Below are 15,799 nucleotides of genomic sequence, written 5' to 3' on the forward strand. Positions count from 1 at the left end.
AGAGTCCGGCGAAGAAGGACTGAGAGCCGCGAACCTTCTTGTCGGCCTCGGCCAGGAGCTGCAGCGCCTCCTTCTCCTTCGCGGCCTGGTCCATGGCGGCCGCCTTCCGCCTCACGTGACGCCGGCCCCGCGCCCCCCTCACGTGACGCCGGCGGCGCTTCCCCATTGGCCGCCCCTCCGGGAGCCGCGCAGGCAAGAGCGGCCGCCTCCCCTGCCCGGGCCGCAGCGCCCCCTGGCGGCGCGGAGGGAGCGGGCGCAGGTAGGAGGGCGGTGAAGGGGGGGGGGGGAGAAGGGGGGGGCGCCCCCCAAAAATGGGCCGATTTCGGCCTTTTCCGACATTTTGACGCGTCCCAGTGACGTAGGGCTGGGGCGCTGGGCGGAACCGGCGGTCACGGCGCGGGCGGGAAGGGTCCTGAAGGAGCCCGGGGGTCAGCCAGGCGGGGAGGACGACATACCCCCCCCCCCCCCCCAAAACCTACCCTGGGAGCCGCGTAACGAAGCCCCAGCTAATTAATGCCCCCCCCCCCCCCCCATCAGCTAATTAGCGAGGGCCGAACTTGGGAGAGGAGCCCTGGATTAATCACTTCCTGGTGAAAGGGGAGCGCTCCAGCCCCCCCCCCTCCCGCTGCCGAGGGGGTGAGTATTAATGATCATTAAATCCAGATGCTGGGTTGGGAGGGGGGTGGGATCACCCCCCCATTTTGGGGGCGGAATCAGCCCAAACCTCCCGTCCTGGTGTGTGACAGTGTGGTGGAGATGCCGGGAACACCAGAAACACCGAACCCGGCCATGATTCTCCCCCCCAAGCTGACCCAGGGTGGGGGTTTCCCATTTTCTGCCTGTTTCACCCCAAATTCCCATCCCAGGGACACGTATCACACCAAATCCGCAGCCAGGGGTGACCCCTCTGGAGCAGGGTGGGACCGAGACCCCCTGTCACCTTCCTCAGCTCACGTTTCTCCTCAGAATTCCCATGGAGAGGGGTGGAATCTTCCCCCCCGTGGGACTGGGGAGCCTCCATATGGATCTAACTGCCCTTTTTTCCCCCCAAAATCCCTGCCAGGCCGGCGATGGCCGAGGCGGGCGCCCCACGGGGGGCTCGGCTCCTGCCCCAAGGCCTTCATCCCGAGGAGCAGGAGGCTCATCCCAAGGAGGAGCCAGCGGAGGAGCCGGTGCTCCCTCTGCTCCCGCAGCCCATCCCAGGTAGGTGCAGCCATTCCGGATGGATTTTGCCCCAAAACGTGAGGGGCAGCTGCGTGCAGGGTTTGGTGTCTGTCTCCGCAGAGGACGTGGCGCTGCCGTTCGGCCCCTACGGAATGGCTGCCACCTCCCTGGGCCCGGCCCGGAGGAAGAGGGAGAAGGGTGGGAGCCAGGAGGGCGCGGGAGCCGGGATCTACGTGGACCGCCGGAAATCCAAGGTGTGGAATTTCTACACCAAGCTGGGAGACGCCTACGTGGAGTGCAACGTCTGCAAGAAGCAGCTCTCCTTCCACAACAGCACCACCACCATGCGGGAGCACCTGGTGCGGAAGCACGGGATGCGGGAGAGCCTCCTCTCCCAGCTGAAGGACGAGCAGAATTCCGAGCTGGAGCCGGAGGGCGCGGCCAAGCGCTGCCGGCAGCCGGAGAGCGGGATGTGCCAGCCCAGCTCCTCCTCCTCGGAATCCAGGAGCGAAGTCCTCCTGGAGCTGGTGCTGGAGATGATTTTCCGCGACCTCCACCCGCTCTCCCTGGTGAAGGACAAAGGGTTTGGGCTCCTGCTGGGATACCTGGAGCCGGGATGGGCGCTGCCGGCGCGGGAGCAGCTGGCCGGGATGCTCCGGCGCAGGTACCGGCGGGTGAGGGAGCAGCTGGAGTGGTACCTGCGGACGGTGGAGACCGTGGTGGTCTGCATGGAGCTCTGGGGGTCCCAGGGGGGCCAGACCTACCTGACCCTCACGGCCAACTTCATCGACCGGGAGTGGCGGCGGGCGCGCTGCGCGCTGGGGACGCGGCCGGTGCCGGGACAGGGAGCGGAGCTGGAGGAGAAGCTCCAGGATGTCCTCTCCGAGTTCGGCTTGTCCGGGAAATCCGTCTTCTACGTGGTGCACGACGCCCCCGGGAACGTGTCCCAGGGGGAGCCCCAGGGCTGGAGCAGCCTCTGCTGCGCCGCCCGCGCCCTCCAGCTCTGCGTGGCGGCCGGGCTGGAGGTGGAGCAGGTCCAGGAGGCCTTGGGCATCGCCCGCGGCATCATCCGGTACTTCCAGCAGGATTCCAAGGCCAGCTGCTCCCTCCACAGCAAGCTGGAGGCCATCAACAAGGCCAAGGTGAAGCTGGTGATGGACACAGCCTCCAGCTGGCTCAGCACCGCCGAGATGTGTGAGAACCTCCTGGACCTGAAGTGGGCCATCATGTCCGTGCTGGAGGAGCAGCCCAAGGTGGCCACCTCGGGCGTCCAGAACTTGGCCGACCACCAGTGGAAGCTGCTGCAGGACCTGGTGGCCATCCTGAGGCCCATCAGGATCGCCACGGCCTTCCTGTGCGAGGAGCAGAACGCCTCCATCTCCGCCCTCATGCCCTGCATCCACGGGGTCGTGGCAGCCATCGGGCAGCAGGCGGAGGAGGCTGGAAGCACCATCAGGACCGTGGTGTCCAACATCCGCGCGGAGCTGAGGCGGCGCTGGGGGCTGGAGCAGGAGGAGGAGGCTCTGGAGAACCCGGCGGTCATCGCTGCCTTCTTGGACCCGCGCTTCAAGGAGCTGCGGTTCCTCAGCCCCGGGACGCGCCACGAGCTGCACCAGCGCCTCAAGATCCTGCTCAGCCAGGTCTGCGCCCCCCCGGGACCCTCCCAAGCCAAGCACGAGGCTGAGGGCAGCCAGGAGAGGGGTGCTCACCACCAGGAGAGGGGTGCTCTCTCCAGCAGAAGCTCCAGCCCCAACCCCAGCTCCCCACCCAGCATCTACGACATCCTGCTGGGCAAGGACCCGACGGAGAACATGCCGGAGATCCACCAGCAGCTGGAGAACTTCCTGGTGGAGCCGCTGTGCCGGCGCAGCTCCGACCCCTTGTGCTGGTGGAGGAGCCACGAGCGGCGCTTCCCGGCGGTGGCGCGGCTGGCCCGGCGCTTCCTGGCCCTGCCCGCCACGGCCGCAGCGCCGCGCGCCGCCTTCGCCGCGGGGCCGGGGGCCCTGGAGCAGCGCCGGGCCCTGCTGGGCTCCGAGCACCTGGACCAGATCCTCTTCCTGCACCAGAACTGGGATGTGTTGGAAGGCGCGAGGAGGAGCCGCCAGGCTGCGGGCGAGAACCTGCGCTAGGGCGGGAGGGATGTTGGCGGCAGCCCTGGGTGCTTCTCCCAGCTTTTCCCGGCTCCTGTCCCAGTGGATTGGCACGGAGCGAGTTCCAGAGGTTGGGGACACGGCCCCTCAGCCTCCTCTCCTGGTGGGATGCCCTGGGCTCACAGCTTGTCCCTGCCCACAGATCCCCCAGGATAGCACCATCTGGGGCGTGCAACGCTGAGGGGCAGTGAGCACATCCCAGCTTCCCTCCTGAGGGAGCACGGGACACCCACGGCATCCATCAGCTCCAAACGGGAATCACATCAGGACCTTCCTCCAGGTGTGAGTTGGGGCTGTGGCCACTCTGCACACCCGAGGTCTCCACCTTCCGTAGGCACCTGCTTTCCCTTCGGAATTTCAAGGGCTAGATTCAGGGGTTTCCCTTTTCAAATGCAAATCTTGGGAAGCAGGAGGATCACGTTCCCTCCTCCTACTCGGGATCAAGAAGGTTCTCACAGCCCAGACCTGCATGTTGGTCCTTGAAAGAGGAAATGGGACCAGAGCACAGACTGGTCCGTGCTGAGCTGAAGTATTTCTGGCCAAAATGAAACACATCCATGGAAATCCTGTGGCCTGGCAGCCAAACAAAAGCCAAAGAGTTCTCGGGACAAGGAGGATCCATCCCTGCACCCTGTGGAACCCCCAGGTTCTTCTGCTGAGGTTGAGGCTCACATAGCATGTTCTCTTAAGGAGCTTGGCCTCAATTATTTAATTAACCAGCAAGAGGAGCCCAAGAACTTTGACATTTCCTCTTCCAGAACCCGATTCCATGAGCAGGGAAGCACGAGCCCCTTCCCTGGGCTCAGCCCAGCGCTGCTCCGGGCTCTGTGTGCGCCTGTCATGGCAAAACACCTTGAGTTGAATTAAATCAAATCCCATTTCCCACATTTCCCTGTTCTCTTCCTTCCTCCCACTCCCAAAACGAGGGGCCGAGGGTAGCAGAATTCCTAAAGTGGAGGCACAGGATGAGGAGATGCCTGGTACAACAGGGATTTAATGATTTAACAGTTTCCGGGAAAACCCCAACGAGTCTTTCAAACACACCCAGAGCTGCAGCTTTTGCTTCCAGAAATCCTTTTCCAAACATTCCCTGAGGGGTGGGAAGAGCCAGGGTGGTTTTGGGGCTGGATCAGGGGGGTGGGGACCAGGCTGATGTGGCTCCATCCCCTGCCAGGGAAGCTGGAACTCACCTCCCTGCGCTCTACATCCCGGTTTCCCGGCCGCCCTTGGAGCAGAGCAGTGGGCAGGATTCTCCCACCTCCTTTTTCAGCTTTTCCAAGGGCCATTCCACCCTCAGGAGGGGCTGGGGCTGCTCCCGCGGGCGGTGGAGCTTCATGTGGGCATTCCTGCCCTTGATGGTGCCGAACGCCCTGGAAGCAGGAAGCAAAAGAGGGATTTTTAATCCCTTTTTTTAAACAAATTAATTCCATAATCGCCGTTGGTCCAAGCTCTGGGATTTCTACTGCAGAGAATTCCTGGGTGTTTTGGTGTGAGGCAGGAGGTGGTTCCGTGGCCTCGTTCTGGGATCTTGGTGGTTCACCAGGACAGGTGGTGGGAAGGTCAAAACTGCCAGGAAGCCCAAATTTTGAGGAATAATCCTCAAAATGCCTTCAGCTCTGCCCCTGCCCCTCTCCCCGCCCCCCCCCACCCAGAGGCTCTGGAAGTGGGAATCTGGTTTAGGGAAAACAGGAGGGTTTAGCAGGATTCGTAGTTACCTCCCACACTCTCTGCACGGGAACAAGCCTGGATCATTCCCACTTCCAGATGGAAAGAGAGGTTTGTTGGGACCATGGGATGAGCTGCCCAGTCCCTGAGAGCTTCTCGGCTTCATCCTTGGGTTTTCCTTGGGCATGGAATGGCGCCTCTTCCTGCAGACTGCCTGGAAATCAGAGGGATCATTGACTAGCCCCTTTCCAAAGGGGGGGGGAGGGTGGCTAAAGTGACAAACAGCCTGGGAAAAACTTGGGAATCGCCCAGGGAATCCAACTGTTACACCCACCACACAAATGCACCAGCCCGAGGCTGCCCCAGGGGACATGGAAGAGCCCCAAAAATTGCCCCCTTGCACCAGCTTCCAGGGGGACTTTTCCTGCCTTTTCTCCAGCCTCCTCCCCCTCAGCCTTGCTCCTTTTGACCCTTTTTCCCATCCCTCCAGCTCGTCCAGCGTCCAGTTGGATTTTCTTTTTCCACAAATAGTAGTGCTCAACGCACTGGGGCACTGTCTTGGTCTGAACCTATGGTGAGAGAAACAGAAGGGATCTTGGAAACTCGTGGGAAATTCTGCAGACAAACATTCCCCATCCCACAGCAAATCCATGGCTTTGTTCTCCCCCTGCCCCGTTCTCTCTCCCAGTGGGATGGGGCAGAAACAAAACCTGCCTCTTCCAAGGGGAGTGCTGGAAGGGCAGGACCAGCACCATGTTTCATTATCATTTTAGTACCACTGCTGTTTTGCAGCAGAATTATTAATTACTCTTTGCTAATTATAAATTAGGGCAAATCCAGTCACGTTCCGGGGTCCACAGATCCACCCTAGTCTGATGGATTTACCTCCTTCTGGATCAGGTGGAAATCCTTCCTGTGCAGGGAAAAAGCTTTTCCAAACAACTCCTGTTCCAGGGGGGTCCAGATGTCAGCCCCTGGTGCCCAACAGCAGGTGATGAGATGACAGAAACCAGCTCCATTTATCAATGCACAGGTAAATTCACTTATTTACATCTCTCCTCCTTCAGAATTCCCAACCAGTGGCCCAGTGTTTTGGGATGGCTCCCGCTGGGTGTCCCTGCAGAGCAGCAGGTGGTAGGAAAGGGCCTTTCCCACCCAAGAAAAGCACCAAAACCAGATGAAAATGGGGACACTTGGCTCCCTTTCCCCACCCGCTGAAGGACACAAATCCCTGTTCCCATGTTTTTCTAAACAAATCCTTTAAACCAGAGCACAGGAAGGGGTCCCAGGAGCAGTTTACCTGTGTAATGATAATCAGCCAGGGGGTGGGATTCCAGTCTCCGACTCCCCCCAGACAGCAACATGTCCAGAGCCTCCTGTGGGATTTAACAGGGAAAAATCCTTCAGATTCCCCCCAAAAAGGTCAATTCCTGCTCTCAGCTTCAATGATTGACCCCACTTTGCTTTCAGGCCCCCTCAGCCCACCACAGTTCATTAGTCATTAGGAGCTAATTGCTGCTCTCACCAGGACGTGCCCCTGTGCCTGGTGCAGGCAGTGCAGGGCCAGCTCCATGCTGGCATTCCCAGCGGGAACAGCGCTGGAGCGGGCTGTGGTCAGCAGGTCCTGCACTGCAAACCAAGACCAACAGTCAGGGAAAGAGGGAAGGAGACAAAGGGAAAACAGGACAAGAGGGCTGGAGACCCAGGACAGGCTTGGGAAGAGCGTGAGATCCCAGCTGTGACCCTGCCTTGGGAGCAGCTTTGAGAAGGAGGAATCTCCTCTCTTCCCATGGGACAGTTGGGAACGCCCCGACTGCCTCTCCGGGAGAACGTGGCAACCACGATTATTGCTTCCCTTTTCCACCAGAACTGAGCAACCTCCTTCCCTCCAGTGCCCTGGAGGTGGTCAGGAAAAGGGAGAGAACCAGAGCGTTCCAAAAGTGGGAAGGTGGGATTTTTGCCCCCTGCTCTCTCGGGAGAAAAGCATTCGAGGAACCTCTGTCCTGTGTCATCACGTTGGTCGCGATGTCCCCCCAGGGCTTCCACACCAGCACTGATGCCTCCTCCTCCTCTTCCCACTGGGATCTGTCCTGGAGCTCTGGTATCTCTGCCTGGAATTTACTTCCGACGTTGATGCGCCTGGAAGAATAAGGAAGGGGGGGAAGTTGTGAGTGGATCTGTCACGACAGCACCTCCAGCCGTGACACCAGTGGGACAGGCTGGGCAGCTTGTGCTACTTCATGGTGCCCCCCGGCCAAAATCCCACCACTGATCCCAGAACTGGGAAAGCGTCGCTTCAGCACCAGGGGAGGGGGAAGGTCCATGTCCCCTCCAGAGGCTCGAACCACCTGCACCCCAGCTCCCAAATGCTCCCTTTCCCAAGATTTCCCACTATTCCAGCTGCTGTGGCCCCACTCACGGCTGGAGGTTGATCTGGGCCTTCTCCCTCAGCAGGCAGAGCCCAACATCCCGTTCCGCTCGGCCTGGGAAACAAGGAAACCCCTGAGGTCAAACACACTCTGCCTTCAGCCTCGCATCCTTCATCACCACACCCCCCTCATTATCCTCTGGGAATCGCCCTCATTGCAGCGAGGAGCTCCTGGGATGGATCTTTAGCACTCAAAAGGTGATTTTGTTGCCCCAAACTGGCACAATAATTCAGCCAGTTACTCCGAACCATCTCCCCCTGGCCTGCACACCGACCATTTATCCCATGGGAAGGTGGGAACCATGTGAATTCTGTGGTGGAGGAAATGCCCGTGGGATGATCTCCTGTCCCTGTGGGATGATCTCCTGTCCCCGTGGGATGATCTGTCCCTGTGGGATGGCAGTTTCCTTACCCAGCGTGCGGCAGTAGAGGCCGGATCCTTCCCGCACGGGGCTGAGCATGGGAGGGGGGGTGTAGGGGGAGCAGTGGATCCAATCCCGCAGGAGATGATCCACCAGGAGCACGGGGGAGCGCAGGTTGCTCTGGAAGCAGCAGCCCCCCAGCCCCGGGGGGCAGGTCTCAGGGGTTGGCAGGGGGGGGATGAAGAGGGATTTGGGCCGGATTTGCCTCCTGTGCTTTGTGGGATGCAGGTTTGTTTTGGGATCCTTCCCATCCCGGCGTTCGTCCTCGGGCACCTGGACAAACCATTCCAAGCACACCCCGTGAAGGGCAGGAAGGCAGAACAGAGGTGGATAAATCCTCCATGGCTGGAATGCCATCACCACCCACCTGGTTCCCTGCTGAGGAGCTCAGGGTTGTCACTGGCACCGAGACTGGAATGACCAGGGGGGACACGAGGGCATCCTCCGAGGGCACCGGGGGGGCTGGGGGACAGTTCCCATCTCCCACCGCCCCGGGAGACACTTCCCAAGGGATCACAGCCCCCGTGTCACACACCTGGCAGCAAACACAGACACGGAGCTGCAGCTCCTGAGCCCTCAAAAACTTTGGAGTCACTTCCAAAAGGTGTCTCCGTAACATTATACAGCTTCTCTGAGCACAAGGTAATTTAGGGAGAGCCCTGGAATCTTTTATCCCTCCAATTCCTTCTTTCCACAAAACTGAGAACCCCCCCCTCATCTCCCTCTGTCAGCCAGAACACTCAGCCCCATGTTTCCCTGTGGGAATGCAGGAGGAGCTACCCGGCTCCCACCCACAGGTTTCCAGCTCCCATCCCGCTCTGTGACCCACCCAAATTCCCAGGACAAAGGTCACATCATTCCACAGATTCTCCCTCCCAACACTACAGGCAGGTTTTAAAGAATCCTTGTGGCCTTAACTCCAATTCCTGGTAAATGAGAAGGATTCTGTTCCTCTTTACCTGCTGCTCCTCCTTCCTTTCCCGTGGTTCACCCCAGGAACACCAGCGGCTCCCTGGATCGCTCCCGGGAGGAGCTGCACTTCTGAGGGAAAAACTGAGAGAAAAGGTGGAAAATCAATATTATAAAGTTTAAATATTGCTTTTAAAAACCAGTCAATGGCTGCGTGGGTTAGATCTAGATCCTTGCTGTCACTTCCTGTCCAGCTGGGAGAGCTCGTTAGCAGCGAGAGATGTTAATGAGGGGAACATCCTGAGTGGGACAGGGAGACACGGGTCCAAGGGAGGGATGGGGCTGGGATCCCTCCTTCTGGGAGCACCCCCAGGAGCTGCACCCCCAGGAGCTGCACCCCCCAGCAGTCTGGTACAAACATTCTTTCCCAAGTTCAGGTGCTGCTGTTCAACCACAACACCCAAACCAACAGATCTGCAGCCCAACCTCCCACAGCCTCTGCTTCCAAGACTGGGCCTTTTCCCAAAGATCCATCTCCTGGGTTGGAAAAGTGTGTCAGTTGGGGGCGATTCCCCTGGGGCAGGGACAGGGGACAGTCCCACAGACCCAGTTCTCTGCCCACACAACATAGGCAGCAGACAGGGTCAGAGCCTCTGTGCCACCTGCAGCACCAGGTCCCCTCCCTGTCACCCCTCAGTCACCAGAGGGTTCTAAAATGGCCAGAAATGGAGTTTTCACCCTGGTTTACAGACCCATGAGGTCATAGCCCAGCCCCAAAGGAGGACACTGCCCGACCACCCCCCACCCAGCCCTGGGGTGCAGCCCCCTTACCCCCCAGCTGGCACAGCTCCGTCCTCCGCTGCTGCGCCGAGGCTGAGGATGTTCCCACCCTGTGGATAAAGGAACAGGCAGAGGGAGCAGGATCTCCTGTCAGGAAAGCTCCACTGGTTGCAGGGAAAATAAATGGAATCTCTGAGCCATGATCTCCATGAAAATATCACTGTGCCCTGGAGCCAGCAGGAACAGCTCTGCCAAGGCCCCCAGCCCAAGTAAACAGTGGGAATGTGGAGCAGGGCAGGGATATCACCCCCAGAACCTCCTGGAGTTCCAGAAATGCAAATCCAAGGCTCCCCCTGCCACTGGATTTGCCTCCCCTGGGTGAAGACCTGGACCCCAAGGAGCCTTTTGGGGGAGGAAAGGGGGGCAGCACAGGGTTTCACCAAAAAACTCTTAACCTGACCCCCAGCTCTGGCACCCCCAGGGCAGGATCCTCCCTGCGGAGCTCAGAATTCCAACAGCTCACGCACCTGGATCCGGTGGAAGATGGTCAACCTGTGGGAGCCACTGGCCACGGGGGCCACAGAGAAGGAGGCCAAGGCCACCTGGCTGGGGGCAGCTGGGCAGCCCAGCCCCCCAGCTTGCAGCTGCCGAGTCCTGCCCGCGCCCGCCGGCTGCTTCCCGCTTCCCTCTCTGCTCCCATCTTTCCTCTTTCTCTCGTTTTTCCACCCAGGAGCCTTGTTCTCCTGCTGATTCCACCTCCCGGAGCAGCGGCTTCCCACGGCACTTCCAGGCGCTGCGAACGGGAGCTGCCCAGGAATGGAGGAGTCTCGTGATCCCACAGACTGCTCCGAGGGCGCTGCCGGCGCTCCTGGTTTCTCCCGGTCGCAGGGAATGCCCTGGAGCTGTGGAATGGCCTTTTGGAGGAAAGTGGGAGGCCCTTGGAACCCCATCGGCTGCAGAGCTGGGGGGTGTGGCTGCTGAAATCCCACTTGGAAGGGGTTTCCCAGCAGGAATGTGGGCTCGGGACCCACCAGTGGGGCTGGAGCGTGAGACAGGACCTGGCAGAGGCTGCGCAGCTCCGGGCAGGATCCAGGCTCTGGGGGATTTGGGAAGAGCTGCCTGGTCTGGCTCTGCAGCACTCCACGCTTGGGAACCTCCGGAAAACTCAACTCCCTGGTGCCCTCCCACAGGTGGGAGCTCACCAATGGGAAACTTTCCTCAAAACTACCGAGGGACGAATCCTCCTGGGATTTAAAAGGATCGACAGGGAAAGACAAAACGTCCGGACGCTCACGGGAGGCTGGGAAGGTGCAGGAAGGTCCATCCAGACCCTTGGAAACACCAACAGGCAGCTGGTGGGGGAGGCAGAGGCTGCTCCGCTCGGGTTTAGGACACGCTGGGATGTTCCTGATCCATGGGAAGCTGCTGCTGGACTGGCTGGCAGGCGGGTTCTGCCCTGGGAACACAGGGGGACAGGGCAGGGAGCTGCCGGGACAACGTCGCAGCTCCGGGGCTTCTGAAGGAAAAGAGCTACTGGTCAAACTGGGAACCACCCAAACCAGGGGTGCTGTTGTACACACTTCCTGATTCCCTCCTTTTCCCAGAGGCATCCTCCTTCCCTCAGGCCTCAAAAAAGCCCATCCTGGTCCATCCCTCTCTCCAGAGGACGGGAAATGCCAAAGGGATCAAGAAGGAAGTCTCTCCTCCTCTGTGCCAGTTACACTGATGTTTATGATGGATCAGCTCACAAGCATTCTTGGAAAATAAAACACAACAAAAACCAAAACCCACCATATCCCTGTGAAAACAGGAGTGACAATTCCTGGTGGTGTAATCACCCTCATCTTATCTGCTTTACCTGGGAAAGGCAACAAGAAACATTTCCCAGGTGCTTAAACCACAAGAAATTCCAATGGATGAAGAGCCCCCACATTGCACCCACCTCTTTACCCTAAAGATCACTCCAGGAATAGGCTCTGTCACCTTTATAAAGGCAATAAATGACTGAAAATAAAGGAAAAATCCCCCCTGGAGCTCACCGGGCTCACTGAGGAGCTGGACAGCGTCGCAGTCCGTGGGTGGGAGCCGAGAGAGCGGGTCGGGATCAGCCTCTGGAGCTTGGGGAAGGGCAGGCAGGCTGTCCAGGGCGCTCAGCATCAGGTCGTGGCCAAGAACCTCGCTGCAGAGCAGCCCCTGGATGTCAGGAAAGCCCGGGAGATGCATCTCCAGATGGAGCGTGCTGTCCTCAGCAAAGGGGATGGGGTCCATGCCCGCCGACGGGCAGGGAGAGGTGGTCTCGAGGGGGGGAGGGCAGCCAGCCTCCTAAACAGGTGAAAAGGGGAAGTCAAGACAGGATTTGGCGTCGCTCTGGTGTCAACCCTCCCTTATCAGAGAAGAGCAGTATCCCAGGTCCTGAGTCTGGGGAGTGAGGGGGTTTTCCCTGGGGGAAATGGAAACGCTGCTCCCAGCCCTGGCAGGAGGCCCTGGGACCACCCCAGGGTGAGTCTGGGGGGCAAGGGGCTCTTCCCCGAGGGAAACGCTGCTCCCAGCCCTGGCAGGAGGCCCTGGGACCACCCCAGGATGAGTCTGGGGGGCAAGGGGCTCTTCCCCGAGGGAAACGCTGCTCCCAGCCCTGGCAGGAGGCCCTGGGACCACCCCAGGATGAGTCTGGGGGGGGGCTCTCCTTGAGGGGGCTGCACAGGGATGGGGGAGGCAGGGGCTGCCCCAGGGCCTCTCCTCGGGGGGGCTGCAGCCGCCTGTGTGGGGCTGCCGGGCCCCGGGGGAGCGGAGGTGGGGTCCTGGGGGGTCCGGGGGGTCCTGGGGATCGGGGGGGGGCCCCGGGGGTCCTGGGGCTTGGGGTTCAGGGGGGTCTCGGGGGGTCCCGGGGCTCGGGGGGTCCCAGGGTTGGGGAGGTCCCGGGGGGGTTGGGGGTCCCGAGGTTCGGGGGGTCCCGGGGGTTTGGGGGTCCCGGGGCTCGGGGGGTCCCGGGGCTCGGGGGGTCCCAGAGTTGGGGGGTCCCGGGGCTCGGGGGTCCCGGGGGGTCCCGGGTGGTTGGGGGGTCCCAGGCTATGGGGATCCCGGGGGGTTTGGGGGTCCCGGGCTCGGGGGGTCCCGGGGCTCTCACCGCCGCCTCAGCCTCGCGCGCGGCCCTTTCCCGCCCAGGCGGCGTCACGTGACGCGGGAGCGGGTGAGTGGCGGGAAAAGGCGGGAGGGGGGAGGGGAGGGGCGGCCATTTTGTTGTGGGGAGGGAGGAGGGACAGAGGGACAGACAGAGGCGTGTGGGGAGGGACAGGCGTGTGGGGAGGGACAGGTGTGTGGGGAGGGACAGGTGTGTGGGGAGGGACAGGTGTGTGTGGGGAGGGACAGGTGTGTGGGGAGGGACACAGGTGTGTGGGGAGGGACAGGGGTGTGGGGAGGGACAGGTGTGTGGGGAGGGACACAGGTGTGTGGGGAGGGACACAGGTGTGTGGGGAGGGGCGGTGGTGCCGGGGGAGCGGGTTGGGGAAGGGGGGAGCAAGGGGAGCAGTGAGATTGAAGGGGTGTGAGAGAGAAGGGGCCTGGAGGGAGCGGAGCGGGGAAGGGGTTGTGTGTGAAATAAGAGGCTGGAGGGAGCTGGGGGGTGGTGAGAGGGTGGTGTTTGGGGTGGGAGATAGTGGGGCAGAAAGGAGCGGGGAAAGGTGAGTTATGGGGGCGAGAGTGAGGAAGGGGGAGTGTAGGGAAGGGCTCATTGCTTGAGCTTCGAGCGAGGAATGAACAAACGTGCCTCTCGCCCGGGCGTTTTGCAGGCTGGCTTTGGATAAACGGCGTGTGTGGCTCGATTGTTCCCGTGAGAAATGGGAATGTTGCTCCATGGGATGGCTGGGATCCCTCAGTGGCTGTAAAACACCAAGAAACCCTGTGTTCAAAATGAATAAAGGTGGGGTGCTGCAGCCCATCCATCTCCAAGCTGTTTTCAGGACCTTTGAGGATATTTTTTTTTCCCCCTTGTTTCTTTAATGCTTTAATGTTTTCCCCCTTGTTTTCTTTAATGCTTCTTTTAAGGAAGTAACTCAACTCAACATGAGCAGGACACATCCCCTTCTGTCCCAGGACGAGTGCTTGGCTGTTGCTGCAGCCTTAATTGTACTAATGCTTTAACTGTAGCTGTGAAAAAAGCTCAGTTACTGGTGTTACGGGCCAGGGTAGCTGATTCAGGAGCAACCTGGATCCTGCCAAAGCAATCTGGGGAAGCGGGAGGAGGGGAAAAGAAATTTACCTGACAGTAAATAAACTTGTTCTAAATCAGAAAGGTGTCGCAGCAGCTCTGGCTGCTGCAGTCTGGTGGTTACAGCAGGAACCACGGGCAAAACTGAACATTTTTTGGTCCTGGGGTGTTGCTCCATAAAAATGGGGTCAGTTCTCGTGGTCCTGGGGAGCTTTTCTGCATCAGCCCCACGGACGATGCTATTTTTTTGTAGCCTGAGGACCAGTTAGTTGTGAAATTGCCCCTGCGAGAGACAAAAAATTCTTTATGGTGCCATGATTAACAATTCCCGTGTGGGAACGAGCCCCACGTTCCACAGGAGCTGCTGGGAGGAGGGAAGCAGCTCGTCCTTGTCCCGGGGCTCCTGCCAAGTGTCGGGATTCTGCTCCAGGGCTGGAAAAGGAGGGAAAAAGGAAATATTGGGAGTGCGCTGCGTGGCTTAAAATGTTCCTAAGTGCTAATGATGGGGGTTCATCTCCCTCTCTCCACAGCCCGGAGCCCTGATCCAGGGTCGTGCCTGGCTCCCGGAGGAGGAAGGCGAAGAGGAAGAGGAAAACCAAGAGGAGGAGGAGCGGAGGAAGAGCAGCACACTGCGCTTTTATAGCCTAATGCACCAAAATAAACCCCCGCGAGGTCCCACCCAGGTACAAACCGAAGGTAAATCCAATTCAAATCCAGCCAATCCAGGGGTATAAACAAAGCCCCAAGCCCGGCCTCTCGCACATTAATTACTCGCACTGGTCAATCCCATTTAACCCGCCTAATCAAGGCGTCTGGCCCTGCCTACCCCTGCCCGCACCCCGCCAATCGCCGGCGGAGCCTCCTCGCCGGCTCAACCAGTTTGTAACTGGGATGTGGAGGACCCCGGGCTGGGCCGGGCGCTGGGCTGCCCGGCAGCGCCGGCGGGGAGGGCGATGCGGGGCTGGGGAGCCCCTTCCCGGCCCCGATCCAGCCCCAGCCCGGAGCGCGGCGTGCGGGGCAGGCGGGGTTTCTCCCAGCTAAACATTCCAGGGCTGCCTTGTTGAATTCTGCCTGGAATATCTCGATTATATTTCTACCTATATCTATATCAAATGCCTTCTGGTGTTCTAGCGAGCGTCCAGAATCCCTCGGGAGCTGTGGCTGGAAGCACAGGACCAGACCCCAGCCGGGCAGTTGTGACAAACAAGTGACAAGGGGGGGGGGGGTGTCTCTCCCCGCCTCCCTTCCTGGTCCCATTCCAAGCCGTTTTTTGGGGGTTTTTCAGGAATGAGGCGCAGGAATTTCCCTGGGAAGGGCGAGAGCAGCACACGGGGCTAACGGGGTGTCGAGCTGTTCAGCTCGGTGGCAGCTCCTTCTGCCCCCCCAGGGCGGCTTCTGCTGCCCTCGGCCCGTGTTTGTGTCCGGGTGACGCCGTCCTGAGTGGATGGGAAGTCATTCAGAGCCTTTGATTGCTTAGTTTATTAATTGCCTGTCCCTGCCAGCCCAGCTTGGGGGGGGGGTCTCTCCCCTGCACGTAGGGCGGGGGTCTGCGGGTCCCGGGGGGCCCCCGGTGGTTTGCCTCAGTGTGGCGCAGGGCTGGGGACACCAGGGACACCAGGGCAGCGCGGGGGGCTCCTCGCTCTCCGCCCACCCCCCCCGGGGGTCCCCGGGCTGGTGGCCCAGGCCGCTTTGCTCGCCCCCCCCCCCCCGAGCGGCCGCGGGGCCTGGGAGCCCGGGGGGCGTGGCCATGCAAATTTAGGCGCGCGGGGGGGCGCGTCTATGCAAACGAAGCCTCATGGGGGCGGGTCTGTGCAAAGGACGCCCACAGAGGGGGGCGTGTCTATGCAAACGAAGCGCCCTCTGGGCGTGTCTATGCAAACGAGGGCTGCGGGGAGGGGGGAGCGGGGCCGGGGGGGGGGGGGGGTGCGCGTTAATTTTCTCCCGCCGTGCCCGGGGGGTCCCCGGAGCCGCCGCCCCCCGCGCTCGCGGGCGGGGGGTGCGGGAGGGCGGCGGGGCGGCGGATCAGGCAGCGCGGCGAACCTCTATGTGTCGGTGCCTGGCGGGGTCCTGCCTCCGG

General features: G+C 60.7%; 2 protein-coding genes across 3 annotated transcripts; one reads left to right on the plus strand and one right to left on the minus strand.

The window, feature by feature from the left end:
* The first annotated feature begins 178 nt into the window (after positions 1-178).
* On the plus strand, positions 179-4,189 carry LOC127396299 (E3 SUMO-protein ligase ZBED1-like). 2 transcript variants are annotated; one of them, XM_051643924.1, is made up of 3 exons: positions 179-259; positions 538-636; positions 1,064-4,189. In XM_051643924.1, the coding sequence occupies exon 3, from the start codon at positions 1,071-1,073 to the stop codon at positions 3,291-3,293; it is 2,223 nt and encodes a 740-aa protein (XP_051499884.1). In that variant the 5' UTR covers positions 179-259; positions 538-636; positions 1,064-1,070; the 3' UTR covers positions 3,294-4,189. The 2 variants fall into 2 exon arrangements, with proteins under 2 accessions (XP_051499884.1, XP_051499886.1); XM_051643926.1 differs by lacking the exon at positions 179-259 and having other exon boundaries at positions 530-636; positions 1,064-1,203; positions 1,285-4,189.
* Positions 4,190-5,775: 1,586 nt separating this feature from the next.
* LOC127396296 (zinc finger protein 541-like) lies at positions 5,776-11,786 on the minus strand. The gene is made up of 12 exons (XM_051643921.1): positions 11,558-11,786; positions 10,577-10,974; positions 10,046-10,432; positions 9,570-9,628; positions 8,789-8,882; positions 8,197-8,364; positions 7,820-8,102; positions 7,399-7,462; positions 6,976-7,118; positions 6,505-6,608; positions 6,280-6,355; positions 5,776-5,953 (listed from the first exon to the last, which is right to left on the minus strand). The coding sequence occupies exons 1-12, from the start codon at positions 11,784-11,786 to the stop codon at positions 5,847-5,849; spliced, it is 2,112 nt and encodes a 703-aa protein (XP_051499881.1). The 3' UTR covers positions 5,776-5,846.
* Positions 11,787-15,799: the final 4,013 nt, after the last annotated feature.

The sequence above is a fragment of the Apus apus genome, unplaced genomic scaffold (assembly GCF_020740795.1).
Source record: "Apus apus isolate bApuApu2 unplaced genomic scaffold, bApuApu2.pri.cur manual_scaffold_52_ctg1, whole genome shotgun sequence".
In the NCBI taxonomy this organism is placed as follows: Eukaryota; Metazoa; Chordata; class Aves; order Apodiformes; family Apodidae; genus Apus; species Apus apus.

What these genes read in the sequence shown, in the direction of transcription:
- LOC127396296 (XM_051643921.1), bottom strand. Translation starts at nt 11,786, where the DNA reads ATGGACCCCATCCCCTTTGCTGAGGACAGCACGCTCCATCTGGAGATG. An exon ending in AGCTGCGCAGCCTCTGCCAG is followed by an intron (nt 10,433 to 10,576) that starts GTCCTGTCTCAC and finishes TTCCTCCAAAAG; the next exon opens with GCCATTCCACAGCTCCAGGG. An exon ending in GCTCCTCAGCAGGGAACCAG is followed by an intron (nt 8,103 to 8,196) that starts GTGGGTGGTGAT and finishes TGGTTTGTCCAG; the next exon opens with GTGCCCGAGGACGAACGCCG.
- LOC127396299 (XM_051643924.1), top strand. Translation starts at nt 1,071, where the DNA reads ATGGCCGAGGCGGGCGCCCCACGGGGGGCTCGGCTCCTGCCCCAAGGC.